General features: G+C 43.2%; 1 protein-coding gene across 1 annotated transcript; it reads left to right on the top strand.

The window, feature by feature from the left end:
• The first annotated feature begins 4856 nt into the window (after window positions 1-4856).
• On the top strand, window positions 4857-17029 carry LOC145402301 (barrier-to-autointegration factor-like). Its single transcript, XM_080274440.1, has 3 exons — window positions 4857-5015; window positions 13478-13618; window positions 14705-17029. The coding sequence occupies exons 2-3, from the start codon at window positions 13493-13495 to the stop codon at window positions 14849-14851; spliced, it is 273 nt and encodes a 90-aa protein (XP_080130566.1). The 5' UTR covers window positions 4857-5015; window positions 13478-13492; the 3' UTR covers window positions 14852-17029.
• The last annotated feature ends 710 nt before the right edge of the window (window positions 17030-17739 follow it).

Raw genomic sequence — 17739 nt, forward strand, 5'->3', positions numbered from 1 at the left:
CAGCACCGCGGTATCGGCCACTGTCCATACCGGGGAAGAAGCGGCCACTGTACGCCTTTCTGCTGCTGCCCTCAGGGGCTGTAGAACCATGATGTCAGCTACTGTCCATGTCGGGGAACGGTCAGCCATTGTACGCCTTTTGTCTGCAGTCCCTAGGGCCTCCCGCTTGGAGGAAGTCCTACGTGCGGCCCACCAACCACTCAGAGGCCACGCAGGACGCCCTTCTCACTCTCCCCACAGGTGTGGTCCCCAGGAGGAGGAGCTGCCATTTGAGGAGTGGTGGCAGGGGCCAGTCCCGGGAGAGGGAGTCCACGCCCTACGAGTTGCCCCTGGACAACGTCCGGTACTGACAGAAGCCACCTGGAAGGGATGCCGCAGGCCACTCCTGACGGCAGTCCAATCTAGTGGTGACCGCAGTGCCCAGCCAACCAGGGATGCAACCAGGACCCCGGGGAGGGACCTCCTGAGCCCGTCCTGCCGCCGGCCCTCCGCCAGGAGCAGATGACAGCAGATGAGACTCCTGGCCGTGTTTGGCCCCAGTCCCAAGGGCCACCTGGCAGGTCGCCCCACTAAGGAAGGGCCTCCCTGCACCCTGGAACGTGACCACACCTGGGCGACCTTACCTCCTGCAGTAGTCCCGAGTCCACTAGGGGAGGACACGCCCAAGGACCAGCCCCCTATGCCCAGGCAACACCTCTGATAAGCCCAGGTTTCAGTAGCCCAAGAAGTCCACTAGTGTAATAACAGTGACTCCCTACCGATCAAGGACTGACAATGTCTGTATTATGTGGCTTGTTTACATCAGTGGTACAGTGAAGACTGACTTGTTCACACCCATCACAGAGACACCTCTAATGTACAATGAGAATTGCCTAAGTCTGAAAGTAACGAGTGGTATACTAGGACTGTACGGGAAGGACTATATGGACTGTGCCTATTATTCCTATGTACTATTAGTGAATATTATTGACTGATGGTGATTGCCCTTGTATGTACTGTATCCAGTAATTATTGTGTACCAAAAGCCTGACATTGTCCATAATACCTATATTGTATATACCTGCTGTATATTGTAAGGAAATCGAAATTAAGGCAATATATGTGTAATGTTGGTCTGCCGAGTTTTTATGCCTTGTTCCTCTTGTTGTGTGTTCTAGTTCCGGTCTCAAGAGAGAACCCCACTCAGTAGCTAGAGTTCTTGGTGCAAGAAGTTGACCTAAAACACCTATAACATAGCAGTAGGTTCCCTCACACCCCTACACCTTCCCTCACACATTTCAGTCCTTTCCCTCACTTCCCCGGACTAAAAAATGTGTCATGGTCTGATGAGTGGAGCAAGCATCCACCCACCATCATGGTCAGGAGTCAGCTGAACTGGCCCTTGGGTTCCGTACCAGAGCCAGTCGACGTTACTCTGATGCTCTGCCCCCTGCGCGAGCTTGGAGCCGTTTGAGAAAGAAGTGATCCGACTTGGAATTAGTAGACTTTTAGCCCCTGTCACACATACGCGACTCAAGGGCCGACCACGGGGCCACCATCCACCTGCCTCCACCCACCTGCCTTCACTCACCTGCCACCATCCACCTACCACCACCCACCTGCCACCTGCCTCCACCAACTTGCCACCTGCCTCCACCCACCACCCACTTACCCGCCTGCTGCCATCTTACCTACCACCCACTTACCCACCTACCAATTGTCCATCTACTACCCAACCACCCACCTGCCCACCGACCTACCAGGGCCTTCCTGATTTCTGACAACTCTACTGATGAAGCCAGCTCAAAATAAAACCTACTTTTGTTTAATATTTTCTGGAAATATATTACCATACACCAATTACCTCTGCCTTTATACCTGTTAACTATTTGATGTGGGGTTGGTGTGGATATTGTGGGGTTAGGATGGTTATATAAGGTGCGGTTGGGTGTCATTGGTGGTCCAGATGTGATGCCCTGCCCCATGCTGGGTGTCATTGGTGGTCCAGGTGTGATGCCCTGCCCTATGGGTCAGTTGTGGGGGTGTCAGGGTGCATTCCCCAAATGCGTCACGCAGTTGTGTTGCATTCGTGGGTGGTCGTGTCAAAGTCGCGGCTGACAAAAATCCGTTAAACTTCAAATTTGAAGACTTGTAGCCCTGTCGCCTTGTGGTCGCCTCGCAATCTTGAGGACGTCACGACCGGTCGTGAGGCAGTCCTGACATGGTCGTTAGGCAGTCATGAGCAAAGCAGACTCAGGGCCAGTCGGGAGGCGTGGGAGCCAACTAGGACACGACCTTGAATTGCGCCGCAGTTGGCCCTTGAGATGTGTATGTGTGACAGGGGCTTTAAACCCCTGTCACACAAATGACTCGACAAGGGCCGACCATGGTGCGACTCAAGGTTGTAACGCATTATTTCATTGATTGTCCTTTGATTCGCCGACAAAGCCCGGACTCTTTAGGGTGCTCGTGAGCCGCTGGGACGACTTGTCGGGCCTCATGGTTTTTTAATGCATGTGTTAAAAAATTGTGGCCGCCTCACGACTTCCCAAAAGTCATGTCACGGTTCCATTGCAGTCAGGAGTGTCGTATGTTGTGAAGCAGTCTTAGCTTAACTGGATGCGTTGTGATGTGGTCATTGGGTGTTGTGATGCTGTCACCGACAAAAAAACCGTTATGACCGTGTCCCTTATCAACTGACAACACAGGAGAGGTCCATGATGATGTGCTGGGTGTCACTGGTGGTCTAGGTGTGATGCCCCATCCCACACTAGGTGTCACTGGTGGTTCAGGTGTGATGTCTCACCCCACGCTGGGTGTCATTGGTGGTCTAGGTGTGATGCCCTGCCCCACACTCGGTGTCATTGGTGGCTGAGGTGTGATGCCCTGCCCCATAGGACAGTCATGGGGGGGTCGTTGGGGTGCATTCCCCAAACACATCACACAGTCGTCTTGCGGTCGTTTCACGGTCGTGGCTGACAAAAATTTAAATTTTGAATTTGAAGACTCGTAGCTCCATTGCCTCATGGTCTCCTCATGAGCTTGTTGCGTTCTTGAGGACACCACAACCGGTCATGAGGCAGTCCTGAGCAAAGCAGATTCAGGGCCAGTCGGGGGACGTGGGAGCCAACTAGTCATGCCGTGGTTGGCCCTTGAATCGTTTGTGTGTGTTGGGGGCTTTAAGCCCCTGTCACACACAAACGACTCAAGGGCCGACCGCAACGCGAATCAAGGTCGTAACGCATTTTTTCATCGATTGTCCCTTGATTTGCCAACAAAGCCCGGACTCTTTAGGGCGCTCGTGAGCCACTGGGATGACTCGTTGGGCCTCATAATTTTTTTAACGCACGTGTAAAAAAATTGTGGCCGCCTCACGACTTGCCAAAAGTCGTGTTGCAGTCGGGAGTGTCGTACGTCAGTTGTGAAGCAGTTTTAGCTCAATTGGATGCGTCGTGATGTGGTCGTTGCCTGTCATGATGTCACCGACAAAAAAAACTGTTATGACTGTGTGTCCCTCATCAACTGACTAGACATGGGAGAGGTCCATGGTGATGCTCTGGCTGTCATTGGTGGTCCAGGTGTGATACCCCGCCCCACACTGGGTGTCATTGGTGGTCTAGGTGTGAGGCCCCGCCTAATGCTGGGGGTAGTTGGTGGTCTAGGTTGCGTTCGCGGGCGGTCGTGTCATGGTCATGGCTGATAAAATTCGTTAAATTTCAAATTTGAAGACTTGTAGCTCCGTCGCCTCATGGTCGCTTCGTGATCTTGTCGCGTTCTTGAGGACGTAACGACCGGTCGTGAGGCATTCCTGACGCAGTTGTTAGGCAGTCATGAGCAAAGCAAATTCGGGGCCAGTCAGGAGGCGTGGGAACCAACTAGGACACGACCTGGAGTCGCGCCATGGTGGGCCCTTGAGTCGCATATGTTTGACAGAGGCTTTAGGGGTGGGTGTTGCTCCCGTAATCGGAAAGAAAGTATCAGGAAAAAAAGCAACAGTAAAAAAGTAACAACTTTTCCTAGGTTAGGTCAGGTTAGATTAGGTCAGGTTAGGTTAGGTTAGGTTAGATTAGGTCAGGTTAGGTTAGGTTAGATTAGGTCAGGTTAGGTTAGGTTAGATTAGGTTAGGTTAGGTTAGATTAGCTCTTTCCCTTACGTTTTTTACTGTTACTTTTTTTCCTGATACTTTCTTTCCGGGATTCTGTTGCTCCACCCCGTCCGTGGTCTCCCGCTGGGGTGAGTATTCCACAACTAAAGGAAGGGAAGATCTGAAACGAACAGAGTGTAGTGGCTGGAGAGTGTACGGTGATGGTGGTGCAGGATGTTGTGGCCATCACGCACCGACCTGCTGATAAGGCGATGCTATGTCATCGCCTTCGGCCGGGGCTAGTACTGTTTTGTTCACTGTATTCCTTTACTACCCTTTACTCCTGTATACAATAAGTCATACGAATGCCTCTGTATTTCAAAACATAGAGTGTAACTTATTTTTGTCAAAGGATATATGGCTACACCCAAAAACCATGGTGTGGCCACACTCGCAAAGTGGCTGACTGTACAGTATATAAGTGTATTGGCTGAAGATGGCGTGTGGCAAGACCCACCACCTTCATTTGTTGTATTATACCACTCTGTAGATTTTACAGCAATATATATTTCATTTCAGTTCAGTTATTTCCCTAGCATTTTCTTACGTTACTGATTTCCTGAAAATTTACCTCAGATTGCATCGGGTTTCTCAAGCCAATGCAATTTCCTTAAAAATGAGAGCCCTCTTTGAATATTAAAAAACAGGTAAACAATGTCTTCCACAGTTGACATTGCCGCAACTTCCTGTACTTAATTACGATAATCTGTAGAGTATGCAGAAACAATTAAGCCAGAATATATAAAAAGGAAAACTCTAACAACTACACTATTGCAGACTTGTAGTTATCAAGTTAAGGGATCAGTTTATCGAAATCCCGGGATGAGGGAAGTTAGAGAACTGTGTGATACTGTGTACTAAGGCAACAATCTTGGCGGGTGTTACTTGTCAGGTGAGTCACACTGGGTTACTGTATGGGCATTTTTAACTCATTGTCCTGATTTATCATTGCTCAGGACTTGTGGGCTGGCAGTGGGTACAGGCTGATCAGAAAAGGCAAGGTTAGGGATTGTGCTGAGTGTGGGTAAATTCTCATTTAGTCCATCAGTAGCCAACCGCAGCATGAATAACCGCTTCATCTGTGAAACGGAATAAACAACCACAGTACAGCGTACAATCGCTGCAGTGAAAGGATCAGTTGAAATAGCATATGTTGCATTGACTGCAGAGCGTTTTCCCCAGTGGGGGGGTAAAAGGGGAGTCTTGTTTGCTCAGCAAATTATGGTAAGTACTTTGTTGCAGTGGGTTACCCGCTGCTTAACTCTGACGATTGGTAACTCCGGTATTCCACCACGTCTGTGTTATGTAAGATAAACATGCCTGATAGAAGTAAGAATGCTATAACTTGAAAGAAGCAGTTATCAGCAAAGAGTTTAGCCAATTTGAAGGAGAGTAATGTGGAGGTATTCTTCGAGGGGACATGGAACTACCTTGTAAATATTAACACAAAATTTTACATACCTTGGAATTGATTCAGTGAGATTTTAAAGGTGTACAGAAGTGTGCTTAAGAGTGTGAAGATCCATCAGTATACAAGGAAAATATGATCAGGTATGGCCCAGAGATAGATTGTTTGGTCAGGTTAGCATAAAATAGATTAGGCTTGGTTGTAATGTTAGGATAAATTAGTTACTTGTTACAAAAATTCAGTTAGTTTTAGATTAATTGACACTGATACGGGCAATTTCATGCCAAAAATAATGTTCTAAGATGGTGTGTATCTGTCTTCTGCTCTGTTGGAGACTTTAAAGAAAGATCGCTTTTTAAACAATTCACCACTTTTAAAAGAAAAAAAAATTGAAACTTGAAAATGCGCTCACAAATACTCAGAGTATCCCTTCTACGGTAGGGCTTTGGTAAAGAAAAAAAAAATCAGTTCAAGGTGATCCCATGTCTCCTTTAAGATTACCATGTTTTGAACGACAATCATTCACTCAGAAATCTTTTGTCTTAAACATATCCACTACCTCATCTTCAGTTTCTCATCTGCCTTAATTGTGTAAAATGCATAAAAAATGTTGGAAAATATAATTCAAGCTTAACCAAACAACCTACCCAAACCTAGGCCTAACCCAGGATTTTTTTCAGTCAGCCATCTTGAATGTACAGTACAGTACAGTAATCCAGATCACACATAGCTACGAGCAGTATACCATGCTGTGATTGAAACCTAACCACTGCGAGCTACAGTTGCTGAAAGCTTGTGATGCACGGTATTCATTCATGTGTGATGTGTAGAAGAAAAGTTGGAGTCATATTATTTTCACTCGGCCCTTTGTTTTGGTTTGATTTGTTCTGATGGGCTTTCATGAGTTTCAGTTGTTTTTGGTGCTTATTCCAATTGGAAATGCCCTGTTTTGCCATTTTCTTCCTGCCAATATGGCAAAATGAGGCATTTCTGGCAAAAATCAGTAAAAATATGAACAACCATCATTAAAACTACTGGTATCTAGTAACTGGGGATTGGATAGCCTTCCCCGACCTGTCCCGTGACATGAACCAGCCTGACTGCTACTAAACCGAATATTGAAAGCCACACATACCTTGCATGTGCTTACCCTTTCAAACCTGACCTAACTTAAAAGCCGTTTACTGTAGGGGAAAGGTGCTGTCTCAGCCTATTCAGCCAACTCGCCACATCCAGGAAGGGGAACTGCCCTAACTTCCTGAGCACATGCACTTTGTCTTGGGTAAATGGTACATATAATTACACAGCCACTCCTCCCTGTATCATACTAATTACCACATTTTGGACACATCACCTCAGTTGGTAAAACACCATGACTAAGGAAAAAATTCAGACTGGTCATGTCTTTTAAAAAAGAGGCTAATCATGTTCTACCAGGAAGGTGTACGCTCATGACACAAGGACATATTTTTTTAATGGCATGGCATACATTTGAGGGGAGTAGGCCTGTGTCTTTTGGGTTGTAAGCAGCATCTAACTGGCCGGATCTAAGGAGTTGCCATGGGTATGGATGCAACTGATAACCTAAATGTCTACTTCAAAACATCTTCACAGAAATTGAGGATTAATTTGGCGAAAGATTAATGGGGGCAGCATGATCTGAAATCTTTTCAAGGCTGCTGTTGCAGCATAAAGAGGTCTCATCATACATAAGGGAAGTAATTTACACGATGAAAACAAAACCCCTGTAAAGTGGCATATGTGAAGGAAATGCTATAGCTATGACCCACCTAATTTGATGAGGAAAGTCCTAGAACATTAAAAATACCATTGAGCCTTTTGTGTTAATACTGAAAAGGTTCCTAGTGCAATGTATTGATTACATATCTTAAATTCCCAGGATTCCATGGTTGAATGAATGTAAAATAGTATTCCCCCCCCCCCCTTTTTTTTTTTTCCTTCATACTCAGCAGGAAGTGTTAAAAGTGATTGAAGATGGGAAGTAGATAGTGTAATACAGTACATGCACCTCTGCTTATAAGTACTGTAGGGGTTAGTTTGTGGGGGATCTTATATGGTACAGTATCAGAATACAGAAGTACAGTAATCCCCTAATTATCTGAACGTGCAGTACCCTTACCTGCTCAGTATCTGGATACTGGGCTTTGGCTCTATTAAACCAATATCCGAATTTACTTGCTTATATCTGGACGTAAAAGTCCCCGAGAACCTCAACTTGCCAGCTGACATGTTCAAACTTTCAGTATCGTGGCTGCTGGGCTCTAGCAGTGAGTGGGAAATAGGCCGTAACCCACAAACTGAACTAAAATGTACATCCACCCCTGCACGCCGGTCCAATCACTCTCGACAAACTTCCTGCATCCACCACAAGCAGTGTCAAAGCGTCCGTACGCATCCCTTCCAAATGTCCACAGTCGCGTCGTCACTGGGATTGTCGTTTCCAACTGCCACCGCTTGTCTAACAGACCGCAAGCCACAAATTAGGTGAAAGCACCTGTCTGCCTCTACACCGAATGTCAAAAGCTGCCCAGCCACTGGAAGTTGTGTGTCCCAACCGCCAACATGTGCTTGTAAGAGAGACCACAAGCCACAAGTCAGGTGAAAGCGCCTGTATGCCTCATGACAAGGGTTAAAATCCTGCCTGCAGCCTCACTTCTCCCCCCCTCCCATCCCTTCACCATACCCTCCCAGCTCCCCCCTCATTCCCTCAGTCCCTACCCTCCTGTGTGGTGATAACAGTGACTTGTGAGTTTTTATTTATTTATTTTTATTATTATTTTTTGTGTGTGTGATTTATTCAACCACTATTATTCCAATCGAAATTCTGCGTAATCCATGAGAAAGCATATGAAATTCTGCATCTAGACATACAGTATGCTCAACTCATGGGAGGTGCTGACAAAATTTGTATTAGGGTGGCGGGAAGTTACATGAAGGTAAGTGTTACTCCTGAACATTATTCTCACTGCATTTCTGTACTTTTACTTATCAGTTTTATGTGTTTCTATTAGCTTATAGTATAAACACCAGCGAAGATGATGGTATACAATTTATACCAAAATAACCAATTTCCAGTGGCATATTTGGCCGTGGAATTTTTTTTGAGCCCCGGGAGCAATCATTCGTCACAGATAATCGATTTTCAAACTGTCTTCAATTTTTCTGTGGGTTTTTGTTGTTTATGCATTGTTTTCTTGATGTTTAGCGTTAAAATGGATAATCCTATGTGTGTTTTGATGTCTCAATATGGCAGAATGACTGGAAAACAGTGCCAAACTTAGGAGGGGTACTGTACATAGCTTACAGTAGTGTATAGGTAGGGTGTTTTTTTTTTTTTTTAATGGTTTTCTTGGTGTTTAGCATTACTTTGGATATTCCTATATGTGTTTTGATGTCTAAATATGGCAGATTGACCTGAAAACTGCACTCCAGCACTAGAAATCATTCCTAAACTGGATGAAGGTGTCAGGTGGTGGAAATAATTACTGGCAGATTAAAAGATATCTTCATACTGGAGAGTTTAATGGACATTGTCTCAAAATTTTCACTATGAGGGGTCTCGGAAACTGAATAAAATTGGCTGACAGACTGCCAGTAGCCATTCATACATCATCCACCCCAGTATTGACTCATCAGGAGCATAGGAGCCCAGGGCTAGGCTACTCCAGATATTTAATGTGGGAGTGACCCATTGCTTGCTCCTTAATGGCATTATGTGAACAGTAAACCCCAGCCATCCCTTGGAATGAGACACTTGTTAGCCACATGTGTTTGGACAGCCTTGACTCACAAGAACACCAGGTCAGGATTTAAATATAAAAAGATGCCATTATACTGTCTTAAAAGGCTAGTGGTACTGTACACACTACAGTAATGTATCCATCCATCATCCAGTTCTGTGTTGCCCTATGAGGAGCATAGGAGCCTGGGGCTAGGCAGTTTGATCCTGACATTTCAGATGAGAGTGACCAGCCTCACTTATCCCTGAGCAATGCTGGGCAGGTGCACAAACACTTGCGCAAAGCGCAATTACGCGCCGTTGTGCTTCGGTGAATGTCGTTTGTGCATTGAGCACCACACGAGACCATGCGCAATATTGCGCTTGCGCACCTGCCTTGCGCACCTGTCCTGTGTACTGCACACTGCACAATCCAAGAGACACCTGGTCTTGGGAGCTTCCCGTATGTCTGGACAAGGGGTGGGGGAGGCTCGGGCGGGTCGCGAGGGTTCTGGGGGAGGCAGGAGGGACGGAGGGTAGTAGCATTTCTTAAAATGCATCAAAAGAGATAATGTATTGTAATATTTTTTAAATTATTATTATTAGTAAATAATAATAAATTAAAAATATATTATTTAACCCCTACACCGTGGGCATGTTTACCGATGTTTTGCGTGTGCCGCGGGGTTATTTGGGCTCCGACAGACTCTCAAAAAATATTTGCCAAAAATCAGTTATTAGTCCTAGAATATTAAAATTAAATATGCTTATGGCACATACCTTCAGCTTTCTCCTGGAATGTTTGTTGAGCCTTCGTCAGTTACTGTAGGACTTGTGGAGACCTCTGAAGTTGGGTAACGAAGTCTCCACTTTACACTTCCCGACAACCCGTAATATGATTACCACAGCCAGATATTAACACTATAAACACTACTCTATGATTTTCAAGTAGTTTGGGATCCATACTCCAAAAAAAAAAACACTGTGAAAGCAATGAAAATTATGAGCGCGTCTGACCGCCACACTTGCGCTAGTTCGCTCTTGGTACTCTGTCATTTATTATTCATAAAACCCCTCACACTTTATATTTCTATTACTATATAACACTTATATATATCTACAGTCTTTATCCATAAGTTTCCCTCAGTAGTATTAGTTTATTGTCACTGTAGGGATTCAATTTCTTTCAGTAAAATACGTAGCATTCACACTCTCGTCGTGTATACTAGCATTGAGAGTGAATGTCACTTTCATCTTCACTCTCATAACTCATAGTATTCAGACATGCTAGAGTGAAACTTTCACTTTCATTACTCCTATGGTATATACTCGTATTCTTATAATACTACTCATTTACATTTCTATTTATGTTCTCTATTTTATTTACGTTATTTACATTTCTATTTTATTTACACTGTGTTATGCACTGTCACTTGAAGTAACTTATAAAACTATTTTCCATTGTTCACGTATATTTACATTCATTACTTTCACTTGCTGTTTACACATTATTTACAATTCCACTTGCACTGTTTTACTCAATAGAAAGATCGTAGTCACTCTTTTATCAATTGTCAGCCCTTTACCTCTTTCCACACGAGGTTCAGTAGGGGGTAAAGGTCACAGGGCCCTTTGCATGGGGGTGAAAAAGGCCCTGAAGTCAGCAAGAGGAACAGGCGTACCTCCTCTTCGGAAGATGAGAGAGAACTGATAAGGAAGGGCCGGCCCGGGTAGAGGCCTACTTAGGGGATACTCAGTACTACCAACGTAGCTCTTGAAACAGCTATGTATTTCACTGAAATGATTGGCAGGAAATCTAAACAATACATTATAAATTAGGTAGTTCCAGGTGAATGTAAATATCACTTAGGCTTCTCCCTTCCCTCCTTATATGTAAATTTATTTCGAAAATAGATTATATGGCATATTTCAAGGGTGAAAAAACAGCGAAAATTAGCAAACGAGTGCACGTGAGGTGTTGTCAGGTGATAATTAGCCAATTCCAGGTGTATGGCACTCTCACTTACCTTATTTCTTTCTTGTATATATTATTTGGTATAAGAATAGGGCATAGGGCTTATTTCAATGGATGAAATCAGTGAAAAATTCCAGGGAAGATTTACTTAGCATAGCACGGCCGGGCAGGCGAGAGGATAGGGTAATGGAGGGGGGATAGGGAGGGGAGTCAAGAACGGGGAGAAATGGCTAAATTGTCAACAATGGATGGGAGTACAGATGAGATTAGGAGTGCTGACTAGTGTTGGACATTGGCAGTACTGATAGATGATACAAGCCCCCACTTGGAAACCCGGGTGAATTCAAAATAACACAGAATCACAAAAGCGACGCCCCGCGGTATGATCCCTTGCTCCCAAGCGTCACGAAAGTGACGCCCCGCGGTTAAGGGGTTAAGAATGAGGAAGTGAAGGATCGTTGAGAGAGGGGGGTGTGAGTTGGGAGCAGGGCAGTGAAATGGCGGGGGACAGGGCGACTTGGAGGCGATTTGTTTGTGGCCACCCCAAACGGGATTGAGGCGTCTGGCAATAGATAGATAGATAGATATGCAGTTCCTTACAAAAATAATTAAAACATTACTTTAAATCAAACAACCACAGCCTAATAATTTATTAGGCTGTGGATATTTGATTTAAAAAATGTTTTAATGATTTTTGTAACGAATTACACATGCTGTTGTATATTTATATTGAATTATTAAATAAAACATCTTGTGAAAATGCAGATAAAAGTAAAACTGACAACATCACATTTCCCTGTCCCTCCGCTTCGCAGCCCGCTCACTCCTCTGAACATCCATGAGTGAAAAAGTTACTTCATGATAGTACTGTGATACCAACTCTAATGTATGGAAGTGAAGCTTTGCCCTTGTTAGAGGGACAGAAGTCAAGAGTGAGAGCTGTGGAAATAAATGAGTTATCTGAGAGGAGCATGTGGAGTCATATGGAGAGACAGACTGACAAGTGAGGAAGTGAAGGATCGTTGTGGTGTGGATGTGGGTGTGATAGGAAGCGTTAGGAGAAACACATTGAGGTGGTTTGGTCATATGTAGAGGATGGAGAGTGAGAGACTAACGAAGAGAGTGTATGTGAGTGAGGTGGAGGGAGGAAGAGGGAGGGGGAGGCCAAGGATAAGATGGAGGGATAGAGTGGAGAAGTATATGAGAGAGAGGGGTGCGAGCTGGGGGCAGGGCAGTGAAATGGTGGGGGACAGGGCGACGTGGAGGTGATTTGTTGCTTGTTTGTGGCCAGTGGCCACCCCTTATGGGATTAAGGAGTCTGGCAATAGATAGATAGATAGATAGAATAATAATAAATAAAAGTATGCTAATTTATCTAAATATCTCAGTATTTTACGGTAATTCCCACAAATATATGCAAATGGTTTGCGCTAGCGCATAGCGACATTGCGCAAGCTAAATATTGGATTGCGCACTTGCGCAAATTACAAATAACAGAAAATAGTAATAATAAATAAAAGTATGCTATTTTATTTAAGCATCTCAATATTTTACAGTAATTTCCACAGATATATGCAAATGGTTTGCGCACTTGCACTTGCACAAGGTAGTGAACTGTGGATTGCGCATTGCGCTTGCACAAGGTCCTTCTTCGTTTGCGCTGCCCACCACTGTCCCTGAGTGGCATTAAGTGAGCAACAAACCCCAAATACCCCTTGGATATAAACCTGCACAGGCTCAGTTCGACTGGTGCGCCTTAATTACCCACTAAAACCACGAGGCACCATACTTTGGTTATATGGTTACCACTCAGTATAGTAAATTGTTTCTTGTACAGGAAACCATTTGGCTTGTCACTTAGTGTAGAGTCACCCATAGGCAGAAGGAAGAGGAAAGAATGTAGGAAAGAAAGATACTGTATAAGAGGGAGTATAAAGTCACCCGTTGGCAGATGGAAGAGGAAAGAATGAAGGGAAGACAGAAGGGGAAGGATGGAAAAGAGGAAAGGATAGACACCCAAAGCAGCACTACATTGAGTGAGTGGATGGTGAGCATCCCCACCAACCACCATTTAAACTAGATTTATTTGGTAATTTTTATTTGTTTATATGTATATTTTTAAAATAATTGTTTTGCCATTTTTTCATAACTGCATTGTAGCCTCATTTTGTTGCTAACTATGGTCATATCATTTCATATACCGGTAACATGTGGTTTCAAGAGATTTTACAGCTTTCAGAGGCCATCATGTCGACCACAAGTCAGAAGCACCGTAACTTTGTTGCGGAGCCCATGGGCGAGAAGGAGGTTATGGAGCTAGCAGGCATTGGACCAGTGTTGGGTGACCGACTCTCAAGCAAGGGCTTTGATAAGGTAATTCCATGGCATATAGGGATGGGGAAGTTGGGGGAATGCTGTTGACGGGAAGGAGGAGGGTTTAGAACGTGTGAATTTGGTGTAGGATAACAGTGTGGGGTGCTGTGGAGTGGAGGTATAGGGGAGAGGGAGAGGGAGCAACTGATGTATATGGTTAAGAGATGGTAATTTCTGTCAAGAGAGAAGTAACCCACTTCCCACTCATTAGTACAGTACAGTAGAAGTCCGATTTTTCGGCATCTATGGGACCAGGCAAGTGCCGAAAAATCAAAATTGCCGAATTATCAAAAACCCTACCCACTCAGTACCTTATATGTTTTGGTGAACACTATCATCACTACTCATATCATTACAAAAGTGTTTGGAGAGAGTACTGTATACTGTTTGATACTGTACAATACTGTAATGAATACAGTACTATACATGAATATGAAAAATAAAGAAATTAGTGAACATACTGTATATAAATGTAATGGTACAGTAGGCCTACAAGTTCACATGCACTTACCTAAACTTATAGTAGGTTCCTTATTTACATATGTACAATAGAAGGGGTTGATTAGAGTCTGCTACTGCTGGAAGAAGTCCCCAGCAGTAAAAGGTCCTGCAACAGGCTCTAAGGGCTCATGGGGAATTTCAAGACTGACGAAAAAAATTGGAAAATCTGTCGAACGATCAGAGATTTTCGTAAATGGGACTATTTCTCAAAACTGCCGAAATGTCAGATTTGCCGGGGAATTGGATGCCAAAGAATTGGACTTTTACTGTACATGCATGGATGTAGGTGTGAGAGGCTTTGAATTACTGTACATCCAGTCCTTGTTATATATAAAAGATATGCACCAAATATAATTTTTGCACAAAATTGCATCTGTAAATTGGAGAAAACTGTCAGATCAGCTTCATAGGTAATTATGATATTGACCGGTACTAGGTCATTTTTGTTTACCTTACAGAGGTCTTGATATAAAAAAAGAATGTCAGATATATGACTTACCATGAGGCCTCATTTTATAGGGTTTAAATAAATGTGGGTATGTTACATGTTTCGTGATTAGGGTGATAGTGCTAATCTTATTTCAGGCCTATGTGGTATTGGGACAGTTCTTGGTGTTGAAGAAAAACAAGGAGCTCTTCATGGACTGGCTGAAGGACACTGCCGGAGCCAATGTCAAGCAAGCTGGCGACTGTCACCAGTGTCTTTCTGACTGGTGTGAAGAGTTCTTATAAATACTGGTCTCCTATATGCCACTCACAGTCATTAATGTGGTCTTTTGTGATGGCTGCATACAGCCCTTGAATTCATTTAATTCCTGTCTCCCTTGTGCAACTCACAGCCACGTATTAAGTACATTCAGTCTCTTAGCTCTGACAAATTCCTGTCTCCCCTACACCCTTCACTAACTGCAGTTGTATCATAGTTTGATGCAGGTTACTTTCACATCCCTCATTTGTTACGAATATTATTTTCTCCCAATCCATTCAATCACTGCAAGTGTTTCAGTTTATCGGTGGTTGATCCTGTTGATGCTAGTACGCTTTATGTTTTTCAGTTTCATACACGCTATACGACTTTCCCCCCAAGGTTTGGTTACTAAATTATTTCTTTTTAATTGGTCTTACTTTCATCCAACAATTCTCAGAGGCCACAGTCGTAACATGCCATTGGTAGTTTACTCTTGTTATATCAGGTTTTGCCATCTACTCTAGTACCATCCCAGTCACTCCCCCCTTGTCCTTACACATTGAGTATGATCACATCACTCTTACTCTTCTCACAGTTCTAAGAACTCAATTTAGTCTCTGCTCATTCCTCTTAGTTAATGAATTATTCTCTGCACATTCGCATTCTACTCTACACATCAAACTGTCACACTTTGTAATGCCTGTCGGATGCATCCCTACAAGTTTTGTCATTGGACGAACACTGAACTTTGTTATGTCAGCTAATACTGTGCTGCATTGGATTGTTGTAATAATCTCGTGTACCTATTGTCTGTTAGTTTAACCATGGATAGCAACCAAAATTTGGTGGACCTGCAAGTAAATTTAGATTTAGTCCTCAGTACTCATAGCTATTTAATACAGGCTTATTATTTGATGGATCTGCTTGGCCAGACAGACTGGGACTGATCAGCAACAACTACTACTTTTCACAATTGACTCTTGGTCATAAATAACTGCCTCAGTGTCTTAACTGTGAGTTTTGCTGCCTGTGTTCTGGTCATAAGTTGAAATATAAGTGTTTCCGTAGCTGCTGTAAGATGTTATTGCTAGGTACGACAGCTGTCCTAAGAGAAACATTGCCTCTGTCATGTTTTGAGTTTTGTTTGTATAATCATACTATGAACTGGCTGGAGAGTAACTCGGCCTGTTAGTAGCTTGTATTCATACATAGATTTTGAAAAGCAGCATGCCATGCTTACCTAAAATAGCCTTGTTTACCTGATGGTCACTCACCCAACTGTCCACAGTAATGTAAAACAGTCTGCTGATTCAGGAAACATTATTTAGAAAGACAGATTGTTTTGTGTAATTCTCAGTCCATTTGTTTAGCATTAGTAGGAATATGCAAACCAGTCTGTTAGTGGCAATACAGGTCTCCATGGCTACCAGTTAACTGAAGAGTATAAGTAGACTTTACAATAGTTCATATATGTTAATTTTCAGTTTTCCATATCGGTAGGTAGTTTGTTGATTAATGTCATTGTGTGCTTTGCTTTCATGTACTTGCAAGAAACTGCCTGTAGTTTATTTCATTACCTACTGCTATTTGATGTAAGGCTATGTTTGCAATTTTGTCATTCATGTATGTACATGCATTGATTACTGTATAGTTTGACATGCAAATGTTTGATTGTATTGCTGAGGTAATTAATATTGGACTCCTTAATTTGGGTATTATCATTTCAGCTTTATTTGCATTCTGAGCTGTAGAGGATTGTTTTGGAATTAGAAACATTATTATTGGAATGGTTATTGTGAAGGAAGAGTTGGATAACAAGGGGTTATATTAAAATTAGCATTTTTGAAGGTAATTTGGCACTTTGGAAGTATATAATTTCATTTTAGAGCAATAACAATAATTTACAGGGAAATTGTAGCAGTTTTTGTCAGAATTGTAAGTTTGGAGGTTAACTGGCCAAACTGAGGGAAAATATGAGTGGTGTTATAATTTATGTTGTAATAGTAAATAATGTAATGTACCAGTACTGTATAGTATTGTTAAAGGAAGTAAATATTGGTTTGTGTTTTGGTTTTGAGATGTTTAGTATATTCCTTGTCATCTAGAGGGGGTGGAAGTAGGTATTATTTATAGCATTTCATTTTTTACTTGCACAACTCTTAGTATATTGTATACCAAGCCAATTTAAATGTTTCAGATGTTTAGATATGGAGTAAACATAGTTTTTTACCTGCACTGTGTTTATGTTATCCTTTGTGATACTGGTAGTTTTCATATTGATGGGAACAATAATGTTGATATTGTTGGTGGTGATGATGATGGCATCGATGATTTTTGTATCGTATCGTTTATGAAAGCCCCAACGTGCATGCATGTATCATCCTTGGTTATAAAAACTCCAACATGCTTGCATGTGTTGGCCTTGGTTACCTAAAAGCAGTTCTCCTTGCTTCTCAGTCTCTAGCAGCCTGCCTATTCAGTCCTTTATCCCCAAGGCCACACACAGTGACTGTATCCCAGGTCTTTTTTGGTCTGCCTCTCTCAACCCCTACTCCCGACGTTCACATTTCTCACCTCCCACACCCAATTGTGATCTTTTATCCTCTCAACTTGCTCAAACCATCTCAGTCTAACCCTTCTCATCACAACACCAATACATTCAAGTCCCATTCTTCCTGTCAAATCTTCAATCAGAATCTTGGCTCCCTTCCCCCCACTCCCAGGCCTTGCATTCAAGGAAGCACTACACATCCATCTAATCATTGTCATTTCTGTTTGTTTAAGCCAATGAGTATCTTCCTTAACTGGCCAGCTCGCACTACCTTACAGCATTACATTTGTATTACATGCTGCATACAATGATCTCTCAGCATGGAGGAAGAGCCCTCTCAGTGTTAGGAGAGGTAACGGCTCGCTGAACTTCCTCCAGCCA

This window comes from Coenobita brevimanus, chromosome 57, assembly GCF_032717465.1.
Source record: "Coenobita brevimanus isolate Jiangsu-jjx chromosome 57, ASM3271746v2, whole genome shotgun sequence".
In the NCBI taxonomy this organism is placed as follows: Eukaryota; Metazoa; Arthropoda; class Malacostraca; order Decapoda; family Coenobitidae; genus Coenobita; species Coenobita brevimanus.

What these genes read in the sequence shown, in the direction of transcription:
- LOC145402301 (XM_080274440.1), top strand. Translation starts at nt 13,493, where the DNA reads ATGTCGACCACAAGTCAGAAGCACCGTAACTTTGTTGCGGAGCCCATG. An exon ending in CAAGCAAGGGCTTTGATAAG is followed by an intron (nt 13,619 to 14,704) that starts GTAATTCCATGG and finishes ATCTTATTTCAG; the next exon opens with GCCTATGTGGTATTGGGACA.